Below are 17,448 nucleotides of genomic sequence, written 5' to 3'. Positions count from 1 at the left end.
GTCTCAGAGTGATTCTTGCTGGGAGAAGATCTGGACCCACTGCACCATTGCTCCCATGGAGACTCAGAAGTGATTTTAACACCAGTAACGTTGCTGGTTTCTTCTTCCAGTGGAGGCCAAGCAACCAAAACCACAGTGCAAGAGATGTCCCGGCTTGCAGATCACAAGAGCATCATGTTCATGCCCCTGTTGTTATGAATGGGAAGCAATGGTTGTTGCAGAACAGGGCGTCTTCTCCTCAGGCCTGGGGCATACTTCGTACCACAGATCCTTCACATCACTCTTTCAGACGTGGGATTTACAGAAGAGCCAACTGAAGCGCCTTGGCACCAAGACCTCCGCCGTGCCGAGCCTTTCTTTCACAATCTAATCCTGTGACTACTGGTCTTATTGCTTGTTCCTTCCATCCAAGGATCACACAAACGTAAATTAAGTCCCACAGTATCACTATGATGCATTATTATCCCCATTTTACAAGAAAGGGAACTGCGGCACATGGCAATTGAGTCCTTTGTCCCGGGTCACACAGTGAGTCACCGTCACAGTCTCAAGCAGACTCTGAAGCCCTTCCTCCTTCACACTAACCACTAGAGCTTGACTTTCCTCAAAACCTGCTTGCTCTAATTTATTAACCACAGTTTTACTGCAGCTGCAGACCTGTTCCTCAGCACTCAGAAACCACAGAAGGCATTCGGGTCCCAGCGCAGCTGCCAGGCGAGGCGTGAGGGCTCTGGCGAAGGGAGAGCTGAAACATCTCGCGCCTCCCAAGAACTTGGGAGATGAGAAAAACTTCTGAAGACAACTTCAGATCTGTTCCATCATCTCCCTGTTGCCCAGCTCCTGAAAAGTTACATCCAGATGAATCAAAATTTCAAGCGCTATTGTCCTGATTACAGAGCTGGCTACAAAGGAAATTAATGAATAATAATTTCAAGAAGGGATTTAAAATTTCCATTTTCATTTTATTGTCAAAGTAAATATATTTTTATGAAGAACAAAAGAAAATATACAGAATTGTAACTTATGTACACTGGCTTTATAGGTATTTTTGTTTCCAATTTACACAAATTTTGATATGTTATTAAAAGATATTTTATATAGATATGCATCTATGTACAGTTTTATTTACATACATTCATAGGATGTGATATAAACCAGTCAACAGATGATAGTTCATTTATATTAATTTCTAGAGGACAAAAGGAATGCATTCACTTCAGCTAGACCTGCTGTTCTTGCACAGCACGGGCTCCTGCTCTGCCTAGCGCTAGAATCGCAGTTTCCTATTTCCCATTTTGCCAACAAAAAGACAAACAGATGCCGTCTGCGAATGGAAAGGAAATGCAACATCCATTATAAAATCGTTCCTAATTACTGAATTCTATTTTCTTCTAAAACTTCTTACAATTGCCAGAGTTCAAAAGGAAAAACAAAACAAGAAGAAACACAAACAAAATCACTTGCCTGCTACCATCTGATTATTTGTTTAAATTCCCTTCTTAGCCAGCTACCACACAAATTTGTTTCTTTTGGCTACTGTTCTCACCCATTCGCCCACCCCAGCTGCATGGAGCTCTGACATGGCTGTCGGTAAGGAGCGCATTAGCACTGAAGATCACCCTTGGACAGAAGATCCCACGGTGCCGTCCCACCAGGCCACGATGCCTCCCACCCTCCCCTGGGTACAGGTACATCCTACAAGACCCTGCCGGCCAGCGGACAAACGGAGACTTAGCTCCAACCGGCGAGGCATCGCCTCGCAGTGGATGCTCGGGATGCGGGTGCTCACCAGGACCACCGGGCACCTCCGGGGCTGGTGCTCTGGCTTCTCCCCAAGATCACACACGAGGACAGGAGCAGAGACAGAACAGAGCTCAGCCGTTCTCACAAATGGCTTCCTGCTGCTTTACGTGCTAGACAACAGCTCTTCTGCTAAAGACAGTGGATGCTGCAAACCAGAGTCGAAGGAAAGCAGCGTTCCTTCGACGCGTGAGCATCCTTTCACCCCCACGGCAGCACAGGACAGGAGAAGCAGGCACACGGTACGCGCTCAGCCACACCAAAAGGCTCCACTCCAAGCCATTTCATCCAGCCTGAGCTTCCGGGTTTGCTGGGGATATGCCTTTGCTTAAATATATATATATGTATGTATGTATGAATATATATACATAAATATTTATATATAGCGCTAGCCAAGGAAAAGGTAAGTGTGAGCCGGAGAAATAAGAGAGGCGCAGGGGCGCATTCCAGCACTCTCCATGCCTTGCCTCCCCCTGTCCCCGACTCCCACTGTTCCTCCTCCCATGGCCAGCCCCTACAAATCCTTGGCTCAGGCGACCCAAAAACAAAGGAGTTGTTTTCATTTCAAAAGGAATTTGCTGTTTCCAAACTGGACAAATAGAGCAGCTTAATAAAAACTCACAATGAATGGCCTGTACATGAGCAAAGCCCTCAGGAATGCCAGGGCTATAATTAACTAGCAGCAAGCAACTCTTACATTTTCCTGTGCAGCAGAAAACAGCTAAAAATAAAACACTGTAATTTCCAAAAGAAGCAGCAGCAAAGGAGGGAAAGATAAAAGGAAAGGAAAATAACATCCTTAAAAAAAAAAAAAAAAGACAAAAAAGGAAGAAGCACCCCCCTCCCCTGACCCAAAAAGAACTTCATTCTCAAATCATCTTTAAAGGACATGGGACACTCAGACATGGTGGTATCAAGTAACAGCATTGACTGTTCTGTGGAGACAAATAAATTATCACTAGAAATATAGTGAGCAAAGTGCTGTCATCGGCTGTCATAGGATGGCTGGGTGGGAAGGGGAAAGTGGGACCAATCAGTTCACGGAGCGGACGGAGCGGTTGCTTCGTGGGAACCGATGCACCTTGACATGTTTGGACAAGTGGTCGCTTCGAGCAAACTTCTTCTCGCAGACGGGACACTGATAGGGTTTCACCCCCGAGTGGGACCGCCTGTGCCGGGACAGCTCATCTGACCTGGAGAACCTGCAAGAGAAGCGAAGCCTTTTCAGATAAATGGTTTTTTACATTGCCAAGTCTCTCACAGCAGAAAAAAAGTCCCCTCAGGCCACTGGGAGACTCCGCTTGCGGCAAAGCCCGAACACGTGAACTGAAAGGGACACACAACAGGGTCCCAACCGGCAGTTGGCAGCAGTGATGGAAACACACAATTATCAACCTCATCCCATGTCAACTCTGGACTCAGAGCAATGCATGGAGGCAACGTTTGTACCAACCTTGCCCTAAACCCAATAACATGGGTACAGCTCAACGAAAACAGCGCTGCTCTTGACCCCTCTGCCAGTCCCCTTCAAAGCCTGTCCTGGAACCTCTCTCCTGCAAATCCAGGCACGGGACCTTCTCAAGCAGAGATAACAACCAACGTTCTGCAGGCGAGGTCTGCTCCAAGCTCCCACTGACAAGAGCACAACGGACATCCAGGAATTGCACCTAGTTTGAGATGAACCCCAGGTAACAGCCGGACATAGCTACCCAGAAGCTACATGGCTTATCAGATCCAGCTGAAAAATTGGCTTTTGTACATGCTCCTGCAGGCTAAATAAAGAGTCATTAACAGCTCAGTACCAGAGATGCTCCACATCATAACAGCTGAAATCCAGGTGGGCCCCAATGGCCATTGGCATAGTTACTTCATGGGTAAATTGAAATCAAGATTGAGCCTTTAATTACCAAAATTGTCTCCCATAGTCATTTCAATTTTGGATGTTTCTCACCTTCCATCTCCACAGAAAAATCTGCAAATAGCCACCGTGAATCCCACAGGCTTTACTGAACTCAAATCAGCTAATCCTTTGGTCTTAACAGCGGGGCTGGCTCTATTTCCAGCTTGGACGTGACTGGGAGCCACAGGGTTAATTAATAATGTCACACTAAAACAGCCCTGTCCAGATGGGTACAAAAAATTTGCTGCCTGACAAAGGGCAATTAAGTGTTTTGTTGCCAGAGCAGTAACAAAGAGCGGCACAGAAAGAGCTTGCAAGAAATGGTATCAGCTGTTTATTTACAATAAATAAATGAAGTCATGGGCACTAGCTGCATAAATGGAGGAAAGAACATGGAGAAAAATGTGCCTTTCTGGAGCAAAATATCACATCACCAACAGAGTGAATATGCTATTTTTGCGAAAGGGGGAAAACAGGACTGCTGGGCTCCTATGAATAAGTCCTTCGTGCAAGAAAAATGAGTTTCCACATAAAGGTTTTAATTAGCTCTGATCTCCTGCCACCAGTTGAGGAACAGGGTGCAGGCACTGGGAAAGCTGGGAATGGTTTCCTCAGTTCCCGCAGCTCTTCAGTCCGATGATGCTAGAGCGCGTTCAGCCAGCACAACGCAGGCGCAGATACTCGCCGTGGGTAAAGAGTATGGTGTGGACACATCTCTCCCAGGGGCATTTCTAGGGGAGATTCCTTCACCCATTCTCTTACTTTTCTCCCTTTCCTTGCTTTGGTAGCCCCATGGTGAAAGAGTCAAATTCACCATTAAGAGCAACAGGCAGATGCCCTAATGGAGCCATCAACCTGTTCCTTGTCTGGGACGCCTCTTCTTCATAAAGGCTACAACAAAGGTTTCTCTTCACCCCTACTACTTGCACATTTGCTTTCTCTAGCACCCCTGCTCCTTCCAGCCATGCCTTCCCAAAACCACAGTCTGGACCTGGGAGCAGCAGGACCAGGGATTTCTCCCAAGTTGAGTCCTTAGCAGTGAGCTGGTCCCAGTGCCACATCTCTGGAGGGATGCTCTTGTACAGCTATGGATGAGTGGGACTAAGCATCTTCCTGGAGAGGGCAGGATGTTGCCTGTGCAGACTGCCTCAGCGGGACCCAGTGCTGGACAAGGAACGGACCTGTTGCCAGTGGTGGCAACCATGTCCAGGGAAAAGAGGGAACAGGGAGGGAAAAGCACCTTTGCAAAGAGCCGTCCTCTTATATACAGGCTTATCACCCAAAGGAGTAAAACCAGATGTGGCCAGGTTGCCTTGTCCCATGTCCTTGGCCATTAAGGCCACCATCTGCAACAGAAGTGCAGTAGCACATGGCTAATCCTGCACAAGACCTCCGCAAGTGCATTTCAATGGGAGTTGCACGGATGGTGGGGGAGAAGGAGGCGCATGTCAGGAATGAGCAACTCCGCTCATACCCCAAGAGCTCGGATGAGTTCATCCGATAAAAATACACTCTGCCTCATAACGATGTCCTTAGCTGAAGAGGCAGGAATGTTGCAATACTGTTCCCCAGCAGTCACGGAAAGATCAACTTACAGAGCCCACAGAAATAAACCTCGAGCTGTCAGTGTGTTTACAAAAAACAACGCAAAGGTTAGGACAAGGAAGCCGGGAGGATCTGGCGGCCTGGCTCTGCAGTGAAATGATATTTGCAGCACATTCTGGCACTGAGATCACCCCAAGAAAACTACAAATAATCCCCAATGGAATGCCAAATTCAAACAAAGAAAAGGTACCCCCAAGGAACACCTCACTATCCCAAGTCACTGCCATTTCCAGAAGGATCCTCCTTCAAAAGAAAGGTGGAGGGATCTGGGCAATCCCACAGCAACTAGAAGAGTTTCCTTCATCCTTCTATCTGGTGGGACCCCAAAGGACCTGTAACTACATTTCCCTTGAAGACAAATCCTAGAGCTCCCTGATGCGTAGGACGTGTCCTGTGTCTCCCGGCCATACAAGGACATCGCTATGTGGCTCACAGGGCAAGAAAGGTCAACAGCTTCAGCCTGGTACTCCATGGTCCTTACCATGGCCACCAGCCACTTGGACTGACTCAGGCTGTACCTCTCCTCTGCGGTGGAGGGGATGCTCTAGATTCACCCTGCCCATCCCCAAAGCACAGCTACAGTAAACCAGCGCTCCTCCTGCGCACGGCAAACCCCTTTGCACGGCACCAGCAAAAACGGCCAATGCAAGATGCCTGCCCTGACCTGCCCCACACATGGTCCTCCCCACGCTCGCCGGTCCCATACACGCTCCTGGCCACACGCATTACAAGCCTTTAAAACCTCCCCACCAAACCCGGCAGAGGTTGTATTGCACGCCGTCACCTGCAGAGCCGGCTGCGGGGAAGCGCCTCCAGCCAGAAGATGCGGCAGGGCATTTAAACGCCATTGCCTAATCCCCCAGGCCTTGCAACAACTGCAGCTTTGTACACTGCTGCGCCGGGGAGGGAAAGCGAGAGCTTCTCCGGCTCCGTGCCGTAACACGGCTGCTGGGGACCGGCCCATGCTACAGCTCAGCTTTTTGGTCGGGGCTGTCTCAGGAGCAGCGCTAACCAGAGGCTGCCGCGTGCCAAAGGTATAAGCTGGCATGACACGGATCAGCACACCGACCGGTACAGCGGGGTATTGAACGCAACGGGTCACCAGCCACTTATGAACGCCTCTGCAGCCTGCCGAAAACAGCTCTTGCCCCGTGCCAAGGAAGAGCACAAGCAAGCAGGGTTCAGCCTCCTCCAGGGAGGTGCCTGGGGCTCTCCCGCTGTCCTAGGGGTTAGCAAAAGGGTTTGCTGTGCACACCCCTACCTTGGTGCATTTAAAGCATGCAACTTCACCATAGCAGGGTGGCCCAGAGAGCTGGGAAAGCTTTAACCCCCCACAGCTCAGCCCCTTTGTGCTAGGCAACACTTTGTTTTGTTTCTGAAATTACTGTCTTCAGTGAGGTCAGATCTTAAGTGTCTTCGGTGAAAAAATAAATACGCAAGCACAAGAATGCAGGGAAAGGAGGGGGAAAGCAGAGCCCAGCAGTGTTTTAGTGCTTAAATTCATTTGAGATGATATAAAACTGGGAGCAAACAGAGAGTCCAGATGCATTTGACTTAAGTCATGTGAGATCACAGCTCTCGCTGAACTTCTGGAAAAGGTAAACACGCTTTATTGATGAAAGGGAACTGAGTAATTCAGTGCTCAATTGGGCCTGGCCTTTGATGTGGGAGCAGCGCGTAGGGGACGTGCAGGAACCTCAGGCCGGTGCTAAGGATTGCTGTGAGCGCGGGAAGCCGCTCCCCCAGCACTGCCTCTCCTGCTGCCTATAAACCTCCCCCCTCGGAGCAGAGCCCTTCCAAAGTTTGGGGATGGTGGGGATCGGGGTACCAGCCTGGGCTGTGAAATGCAACAAGACAAACAGCAATAGAGAGTTTGAAAAGCCCTTCCAGCAGCTGTTTGTGGACAAGACAGACGTTCCTCGTAGCTAAGGTGATTAATTTCTCATCCCTGTTGGGCTCCTCATCTTTAAAAAGTTGTGGCTGGCTGAGAGTGAAAGTTCAGGGTGCTCCCGGTTGCAGACCTGCACTTCTCTTGGCCCACGTTACACCCACATCTGCTTTTGATCCACACCATTCGCTGTAACGCTGGGAGAAGGCAGGCCCCCCGGAGTAAATTCAATCTCCATCCCTTACCACTTAATATCTTTCCTAAATGTTCCCCTTGGTTTTGCAGCCTGGAAAACACCAGCTATGTAATAAGACAGAGCTGGAGAAGGTCACCCACAGGCAACACTTCAGGCTCCCGATCTTGAGCCACAAAAGTCACTGGGAGCGCTGGTATCAATCTCAGCGTGGATCAGACAGACCCTCATGTGCCACATGCATTTGTCACAAAAATGAGAGCTTTGCTCGCATCCCCGCGCAAGGAAGGCCAACGTGACACCCACAGGCACGTGCACAGGCAATCAAAATTGGGCGCACGTACGCTGGCAACCAAATAAAAAGGAGCGAGTGCCTCTGCTGCAGGTCAGGAGCAAACCAGCCTGCGGCTTACGGGACCGATCAGCTAAATAATACAGCCTTAACTTCAGCCCACCCCGAGCAGCAAGCCACTGAGCCCGGCTCACGAGAAGTGCCACCAGTACAAAAGGAAAGAAAATCGCCACCATAAAGTGAAACAGGAAAGAAAATCAATACAATTAATTTCTTTGGTGATCTCCTCAATCCCGCCGAGAGGTGAACTTCAAACTGGTCCAGTTGGGAAGCAGGGGATTCAGCCCCATTCTGACCTTTTCCCTCTAACCAACCCAGCCATCCCTAACTGCAGCATGTCTCACATACTTGCATTTTTACACAACCCTCTCCTGTTACTTTTTACCTCGTCTGTTCCCCATGATCACAACCCATTTCCTCATTAGACATTGCTCGCTGAAGCTCTGCAGGATATTCTTTGAAAGAAATCCGGTTTAATTTAATACAAGGGAGTTAAGATTTTGTTTTCTCCCAACAAAATTTGTGGTGCTGTATATTAACATTTGCCAGCAGGCGGGCTAGTAATATAGCTAATTGGGAAGAGGGAGGAAGGCTTCCATCAAAGTTTCCTTAAAATAAAAAGTTGATTTTTTTAAACAAAGTTTTAATTTTGCAACTAGTATTAAAAATAAAAAATAATTAAAAAAAAAAATCAAGAGATACCCTCTGCGAAACGTTTTGCTCAATCAGACCTGCAATCTTTCATTCAAGCAATGCTTAACTCCACCTCAGCCTTCTGGTTCTGTTGTTACATCTGACAGCTTTCTGCAACTTTGAGTGGCACCCACGCATTTTTCTGAATCAATGCAGAGAATAAAACCCAGAGCATGCCGGAGTGTCACTGCCAGCATTTCCAGAAGGAGTGGGATGGAGTGCATTTTCTATGAACTGCACAGAATACTGCTCTTCTTAACCACACTCGCTTATCACAGCCCTTCAGGGATCACGTTTAGCCCCACGCAGCTGGAGCCACGCACAGCGATTCTGCCCATTCTGCCCAGCGATTCTGAACCATCCGGTTCACTTACAGCCCTCAGCTGGTACCAGCCGAGCATCTGCTGCAGCTGGTGTGTTGCAACCAGACCGATGTGAACGCAAGGTATTGCCTGCGGTAACAAGCTTAATCTGACCCTCTTGGAATGAAATACAAATTACGATGGACTACTTTTATTTTTTTAAGACACTTAAACAGCTGGTGCCAGCAGGCGATGGTCTGCTATTTAATTTATCAAAGCCCCTGGATTACCTAACAGGAAGAAAAAGGTCTTAATTCTCAAACCAACCAAACAAGTTTTGGGAACAGAAACAGTTTACAAATCAGAGTGCAAACCTACTTGCTCGGCAAGTTAGGTCAAGTGAGCAAAAGGGGAAGGGGGATAGGACAGTGCTGCACCCCAATACTAACCTCCATCCGCAACCCGGCCACGTGCATGCAAAAGGCTTTTCTCCTGTATGCCTCCTCAGGTGGGCTTTCAAATGGCTGCTTTTCGTGTACATCTTGGTACAACCAGGAAAAGAACATTTGTGCATTTTAATGAGTTCTGCTGCAGGGTTCTTTTGAAATTTCTGACCCATGATGATTCCCGTCTGACCCTGGATCATGCCTCCTGGCCCAATTGGCTTGGCGGCGATGGGGACGGGAGCAATGCGGACAAATTTAGAGGACAAGTTCAAATTGGACGACTGAACTATCTGAGGCACAAGGGCAAACGTCTGTCCTTGGATGTTGACTAGGAGCTGTGCAATTTTAATGTTCTCCTGTGCTGGTCCTTGGGAACTGGGGCTCGTGTTGGACTCCTGTTTGATCTGTACAGGCTGAATTTGGAGCATAACCGGTATCCCATTCTCCAGGGACATTCCTCCATTTGAAGCCTGGCCACCTTCCGTTGAGCTGCTCAACTGTTCATTTTTACTCTCTTTTAAACTAGCGCTGGGTAACATATGGTCTTTTTGCTGTAGAGAAGCAACAGAAACTTGGCTGCAAGCTCTCAAGTCCTTGGTCTCACTTTTAGGTCTTTCTTTGAGCTCCAACTCCATGTTCTCCTCCAGAAATTCCTCAATTTCCTCAAGCGTGGGCTGAAATGGTCCTGAGTCTTCCATATCCACGGCAAATTCAGGCAACCTAAAGTACTCCTCTTTCACCATCGGCTGAAGTCTCCTTTTGTCCCACCATGATGCAGCGGTGTTCCCCAAAGATGCCTGGGACAATAAGTAGTCTAAAATACTGTCCTGACTTTCCGCACTGGACGTGCTTCCATAGCTGGAGCTGAGAACCTGGGAGTCAGGGCTGGAACAAGAACAAAAGCTGGACGAGTCGCTGTCATCTTCCGACAGGGGAGAGGGCAGCATTTGGTAGGACCTCACCCCTGCTGTCATGTCCCCAAAGTATCCAAGAGAAGATCTTGTAGATGAAAAGGATTCATCAGTAGGCAGCAAGTGATCCACCATTCCTGGGCGATCTCTTATGGATATCCCAACAGCATATACCAGGCGGCGAAAGTTCAGGTGAGAGCCTGAGTGTAGGAAAACAAAACAGCAACAGTCAGAAGTTGGTTTAATCATTTATCTCCATGAACGAAAGCTCATAAAGCCCTCTAGCTCACAGGAAAGTCCAAAGCATCCAGTCTCACTGAGCACACGTGCTGCTACACGCTTTGATACGTCTGTACCACCCCCTAAGGACTGTCGGGGCCGAAGCATTTTGCAGGATTGCACCACGTATTTGCAAAAGAATTCTTTCAGAAATCATTTCCCAACTGTGCGCGCTCTAGATTTACAGTTCCCTTCCAGAATATTACTGGCAAGAGAAAATAAATTATGGGCTTTCATCTAACAGTGAAACCTAGAGCCAAAGAAGAGAATGCGGAGAAAAAATAAAGTGTTGAAATTTTTACCACCCAAAAAAACAAATAAAAAAAGAAGTTTATTGCTGGTGGCCATAAAATGCAAATCCTTTCCTTATCTTGTAGCTTTCCATCAATGTTATTTTTAACTTCCTCAGTTCCACAAATATAGGCTAATCAGCATAATGCAAGGATCAATCTGTCAGAAGCCAAAAATATTTACTGTGCTTCAGCATTTACTAGGCGGATTTTCCCCTCCAGATGTAATGAATCAGTGTGCCAACGTCATCATCACCTGCACTGCCCTTAATAAGGCTGGCACTGCACTGAGCTAATTACCATGTCCTGGCAAGCCAGCTGGTGGCTGGTTTCACCTCATCACTCCATACTCCTCTCTCTCCGGGTACGGAGGTCGAGGTGATCTGAACCTCGTGGCAGTTGCTGAACTGGGAGGGCTCGTATGGACCCCCGGCATCTCAATCCGCCATGATCCACGGCGGGCAGCCGCGCTCCCAGTTTCCCCCCCGTGTCGAGGAAGCAGCATCCTGCAAGCCCCTACTCACATGAGCCATGATCCCGCTGCAACCTCACGGAGGCACAAGGGCAAAATCCATCCTTCCTAGCGCAGCCCACCGCAATGCTCGCCAACAGCGGCGACCGTCCTGCGCTTTCCCAGTTAAGCCAAGCAAACTTCCTAGAAAGGTTTCTGGGAGCGGAAGGCAGGAAGGGCATCTGCGTATTTGTTTTCTTTTTTTCCCCCCCCCCAGAGGAAAAAAAAATAAATTGCTTACGGACGGAGACTACGTCTCTTAGAGAGCAAATGCAGAGCCCTCCGGACGGAGCGAACACTGGCCCTCAGTCATTCGCTCAAGGTGACTGACTGAAAACAGAGCTGTATATGTGCATAATAAAACAACTCTTTCTGTGGAAGGTATGTGGACTGCAGAGATAGGAGTCATTTGATCAGCCTATGAGGTTTTGTGTATGTGTGAATTAGGAGGCATGTGACCCAGCGCGAAGGAAATGCCAGTCAATCTTGTTACACGCTGTCATTTTCCACAGGCTCTGCCGCTGCGCTTTGGATGCTTTGCCATGAATAGTCAATAGCTCCCAGTTTTGTGCAGGGAAGGGGATGGTTGTTACTGCTATTGCAGAGCATCCTTGCTGCCCGATCTCCAAAATTTGCCCTGTCTTTGCCTCCTCTGGAGAAAAATCGAGAGGCGTCTATGTGCTCAGTGCTGCAGCGAATGCAGAGCGAGGTATTTTATACAACACCCTTAAAGAGCTCCATCCCATTGGCAGCATCTATTAATATTTCACAGGAAACGGGGGAAAAAAACGTATTTCTTAAAGATACAGCTTCCTCCTTCATATGCACATGGAGGAAGTAGGAGCAGGTTGAAAGAAAGACTTAAAAGTAAGATTGCACATTTTCCTGGTATGCGTGGCCTGTCAGTCAGCTATGCCTCTGAACCGATAATGAAATACCCACATGTGCCGAACACGAGGAAGTTCAAACAGAGGTTAGTGGCTCTGTTTTGTGACCTTAGCCTATAATCATTTCTTATAGTAAAAGTGAAGAGTCAGAAGAGCCGAACTATTTCTAACACACAGGACTTTTTTTTTTTTTTTAAATATCTGCGTGGACGGAAAGTTCCTCTAGCAGAAGTCCCAGAGCTGAGCTATTCCCAGTTTTGAAACAGAAAACACAATCTGCTTCTGAGAAGTTTGTATTGGCTTCCAGTAAGAATTCACCCAAGCACCTTGTTTCTATCTTGCACCAAAACTAGTGACTACCTTGTGAAATGTGGGGCAGAAAGAAGGACTTGCCCTCAGATGGTTTCTGATCCTCCCTCCTATGTCTGCATTGTTCCAGCTTGAACTTCTGAGGAATGGTGGTGTGAGTGAAATCTGGACTGCGACGTGGTTTTTTTCTAAGAAAAGCTGGCGTGCTCTGTGTGTGCAGGGAAAGAGCGTGCACCAAAAGCAGTTGGTAATGTTTTTGGTTTTGTTTTGTTTTGTTTTTTTTAAAAAAAAGTTCAAGTGTTCTTTAAATGCCTGTGAGAACCAGGAAGCCACATATCAAAATATCCTTATATTTCACTAGGAATAGAACTAAACCCTAATTTGAATAAGGGCTGAAAGGAGGGGGGAAAAACCCAACAAACTCCTAGCAACTGCTGTGAGCAACGTACCTCAGCAGAAAACAGCCAGCATGCTTATTTCGCCATCTCTTTTGACAAGGAGCAATGTCACTTAATGTAACCAGAGTAATTTTAAGAAGAGAGGAGACTGTCAGAGGCAAATAGATCCAGGCACATTACAGGCCAGATCTGCTTTCTGGGCACTCTCAGAACTTGCAAAGCAGCCAAGAAGATTTTGGGGAATGCCTGGAATGCAGGATCGGGCCCAGGCTATATTTTATCCTAAAGGCCAGACTAACAACCAAAAGGCTTTCATCCCTACTTTGCCCGAAGACACAGCCAAAACCAGAAGATTAAAAAACAAAACCAAAAAAAGGCAGGGTTGCACAAGCTATGAAAACTAATGATGCTGTTTACATAAAGCACTTTCAGCTCTAGGAGCCCCGAAAACACGTTAGAAATGTAAGCACCTATAGAGGGACCTCAGTGCCTGAGCCACTTCTGGAGTGAAATACAGCAGCTGTTCAACAGCACACGGCAGCACGACGGTCTCCAACTTTTAAGAGTTCCCTGGGTTGTTATGATGTCCTTTCTGCCAGAAACATGTTGTTCTGTTTAAAACCTGTCTAGCTAATCGCCAACTGAAAAAAAAAAAAAAAGAGAGAAAAGAAAAAACCAACCAAAAAACAGAGAAGGCGTATTCTGACTCAGAGTAACATTAAAATGTTAAGTCCTGGGAACTTGCTGAAACATGGGGACATATTTCCCAGCTTGTCATTTCTGGACCGTCAGTCCAGCGCAACTGATAGCCCAGCAGTATATGGGCTCAGATATGCTGACAATCATTTCCTACATATACTGCTACAGCTTTTTCTACTTTAGGACTAATCTCTTTAGGGTTTTCTCTTGTTCCCTAGAAGATTTTAAATCTGTTCAGGCTGACTCCTGCTCCACAGACAGAGCCATAAACCAGGCAGTGAACCAGGCCCAGCGTTTCTAAGAAATTAAACTAGAAATGCATGGGGGGAAAAAACCTTAAAAAAAAAAAAAAAAAAAAAGGAAAAAAAAAGGCAAAAGCCACGAGGAAACCCATTTGCTCTCATCCCTTCTGCAAGGTGGCTGCGCTGCTCCCTGGACACTGGGGGGAAAGCGGGGGGGGGTGGTGTTTAGGGTCTCCCTGGTTTTTTTTCCAACCTCACCGCCTCTGGGAAGCTGCAGAAACGTTCCCAGAGCCTTATTTTCTGGAAACTATCCCCCCTCCACCCCCAAACCTTGGCTTCCACAAGAGAAAGCACTTTATCTGCAGCGGGCGCTGCCGGCGGCCCCCCCGGGGCGCACCCTCCGCTGCCTCCCGCACCCCCGGGCTGACCGCCCGGCAGCGAACGCTGCCCCGAAATAACGCGCGGCATCAGCCGCCCGGGCAGTGAAAGCGGGCCGGGGGGGGGACACACAATTCCCACCGCAGCACAAGCACAGCCAGGTTTCCACGGCTGCAAAGCATTTGCTTGTTTGTTTTTGGGTTTGTGTTTTTTTGTTTTGTTTGGGGGGGTTAATTATTATTTATTTTAATTGTTTTCCCGTTCCCTCCATCCCTTTTCAGGAGGCTTTGGGGGCCCGAGCGCTTCCCCCCCTGTCCCGCGTGGTTCCCTGGCCACGATGACCGGGAGTAACCCACCCCCCCCGCCTGTCACACCATGGCACGGCACGGCACAGCTCCAGCCCGAAAACAGCCCCCCACCCCCGGCCGCAGCCCGGCACCCCCCTGCTGCACCGCCGGGGGGGGAGGATTTAACCTTCCACCCCCCCATGACCGGGCAGCAGCGGCACAAACAGCACCAACCCCCCCGCTGCTGGTGCTGCGGCAGCGGGGCGCAGGGGCACGGCTGGCGGGACGCGCGCCCGCGCAAACCTCCGCGCCCCTCGCCCACCCTTACCTGAACTCCTCTGCAAGCCGGGGATGGGGGAGAAAATGCCAAGAACGATCAGAGGAATGCAAAAACAACAATGAAAACTAAACAAAAAAAAAAAATCAAAACTAAACCACAAAAATAAGAATAAAAAGCAAAAATAATTATAGAAATAAAAAAACAACAAAAAGGCAAAATTAAAAAAAACAACAACAAAACGCAGAGGACCCCACGATAACCAGAAGCAGCCCCGGCGGTGAGCCGGGGAGCGCGGAGCGGCGGAAGGCGGGCGCAGCTCCCCCGGGAGGCGGGTGCGCGGCTGCGGAGCGCGGCCCCGCTCCCGTAGTACTATATCCCCCTCACATGACGGGCGCCCGGCGGCGGCGGGGGAGGCCGGGGAGAGGCTCGACCGCGTCCGCCGCCCCCATTGGCCCCGCCGCGGCGGGGGCCGGCCCGCCGCCGGCCTCAATGGGAGCCGCGGCACCGCCCGGCCCGGCCCGGCCCGGCCCCCGGGGAGGGTCCGCACGTGGGCGAGCCCCCGGCGGCGTGCCGGGCCCCGGGGCGAGCGGGCCCCTGGCCGAGTGCGAATGCGTGCCGGGGTGCACGCCCCTGGAAGTGTGCAAGCCCCTGGGCATGTACAGGCTCCTGGAGGAGTGCAAGTCCCTGGAGATCAGCAGGTCCCTGGAGATGGGCAAGTCCATGCCCTCGCTCCTGCCTCACGCCTGCCGCTTTCCTGCCCGCCTGCTGGAGCTTGATTTCCAGCATGCTGGAAGGTATTGAGTTTTGGGGTACACTGCCCCCCCCGTTATTACAGTCATTACTATTTTTTTAATATAAATACTTTTTTTTAATTTTTTTTTAATATATATATACACACACGCACACTATAGTTACGCAATGTTCAGCATGGATCAGGATCTGTGTTTAACTCCTGCAGAGGTGAAGCCCAGCTGCAGAAGCATGCAGGGGTGCCAGCTGCAGCAGAAGTGAGTTTTTCTGCTCAGTCAGTGATTTTTCAAATTCAGTTCTTCATTTTTCAGATCCCTGGGAAGGTGCAGTCCAGGATACCAGAATGCAGTCTTGTGACACAGGTCTGTGCACCTTTTTTGAGGGCTACATGGGACAGAGCACCATCCCTACTCTCCCACTGAGGGACTGTGGGCCTCAGGGCTGCAAACTGCTGTCCTGCAGGAAAAATTAAGTGTTATCCTCATTTGATGATTTTATGGGGGGAAACTGAGGCACAGAGGGTCAAACAAACATCTGTGGCAGAACTAAGACGTAGTTTCTTCTCTTTTCAACTCCAGCCCAGGGCCTTAAACTGGCAAAAATATCCTCCGCCTGCATTGCTTTAGAATTGCCAGTAACCCGTTTCCCAGTTTGGCAAACATAAACCAGTCTCTTCCCAAGAGGACGTTCAGCCTCGACAAGTCACGGCAGACACGGCCCAGCAGCAGCACGGAGGTGACCCCACAGGTGCTGCCCCACCCCGGTGGGTATCGCCAAAGGACCCGGGGGTGCTCAGGGCTCTGCTCTCATGCACAGACCTCGCTCTTCCTCTCCACATTATCTCAATGAATAATGCATAAATACACGCTCATCACATTCCTAGATACTATATTTATACAAAAACATCAGGGCCAAATTCTGCATTAGTGTAACTTCACTGATGTAAAAAGCATTACATCGGTAAAAACGTTGGCTTTATTTTTACCCAAAATAGATTTTTGGCAAACCTTGCTTTACTGTTTTCTCTCAATTAAAAACCCTGTTCCCTCAGTAGGTGAAGTTTAGCTTGATGCAATGCAAAGGGCATGAGATTTAGATGCAGCTAAAATCCCAAGCCCTCAAGACTGGGCTTAAATGGATTTGAATTGATGGCTGTACAGATATGAAATTCCCTTATGATTTTTATTATCCTGAAAAATCCAAAAGTTACAATCTTAATTTTATGATTATTATGACCTACATATGCATTGGGACACATTAGAGGTTTCTCTAAGTTTTGTTTTTCCACGTGCAAAAGACAACTTCTTTATATTTTAGTTACAGTAGTTCCTGACTTTCTCTAAATTGCGGGAGAGGCAGTGAAATCCCATATGTACCTTACATGGGAATAAAACGGTGTGTGTCCCAGTTCCGCTTCTCAAGTTTCATCCATTTTACTAGGCCCACAACCTTTCCGCTTCCCTAAAAGTACCACCCAAGGCTGGGTGCATTGCCTACTACACAGCTACAGGACTGCGCCGATAGCTGTTGCTGAAGCTAGCGATACGAAGATGTGATGTTTTCAGTGGGCTGAAACAGATCCAAACACATGCTGCTGCCGGAGGAGATGCCCAGCCACCTTCGCTTGTGCCGGCACCAGCCCCTGTGCGGCTGCGCACTGCGATGGAGGAGGGATCCGATGTTTTTTCACATCTGAAGAACCCTACAGAGCATCTTACCCATTCAATATAAGGCAACAGTGATCACCGGGAGGTGAAATGCAATGGAAATAATCAAGCAAGTGTAACTAAGGCTTCTGTATTTCTCCCTGAGATTTCCCAGGAAAAAAGTATTAAAAATGCAGGCAGGCAGCACACAGTGCTTGGGAAGTGAGTCCAGAGCATCTGGGATGAACCCCTGGCCTGAGCTTGCTCACGGACTGCATGACAAGTTCTGGACGCACCAAACTTTTTGCATACGTCCAGATCCCCTTTGCCGTGCACATGGGATCAGCTGTGCTGGGAAACTTCAGCAAAGCCCTTATGCATATGTTCAGTGACTGTGCCTTA

General features: G+C 48.7%; 1 protein-coding gene across 1 annotated transcript; it reads right to left on the bottom strand.

Moving 5' to 3' along the window:
• Window positions 1-1,091: 1,091 nt before the first annotated feature.
• On the bottom strand, window positions 1,092-15,079 carry KLF15 (KLF transcription factor 15). The gene is made up of 3 exons (XM_075158875.1): window positions 14,699-15,079; window positions 9,183-10,290; window positions 1,092-3,002 (listed from the first exon to the last, which is right to left on the bottom strand). The coding sequence occupies exons 2-3, from the start codon at window positions 10,223-10,225 to the stop codon at window positions 2,834-2,836; spliced, it is 1,212 nt and encodes a 403-aa protein (XP_075014976.1). The 5' UTR covers window positions 10,226-10,290; window positions 14,699-15,079; the 3' UTR covers window positions 1,092-2,833.
• Between the last annotated feature and the right edge of the window lie 2,369 nt (window positions 15,080-17,448).

The sequence above is a fragment of the Calonectris borealis genome, chromosome 10 (genome assembly GCF_964195595.1).
Source record: "Calonectris borealis chromosome 10, bCalBor7.hap1.2, whole genome shotgun sequence".
Classification (NCBI taxonomy): domain Eukaryota; kingdom Metazoa; phylum Chordata; class Aves; order Procellariiformes; family Procellariidae; genus Calonectris; species Calonectris borealis.
The sequence above is the reverse complement of the archived record's forward strand: the minus strand, read 5'-3'. Positions and strand labels throughout refer to the sequence as shown.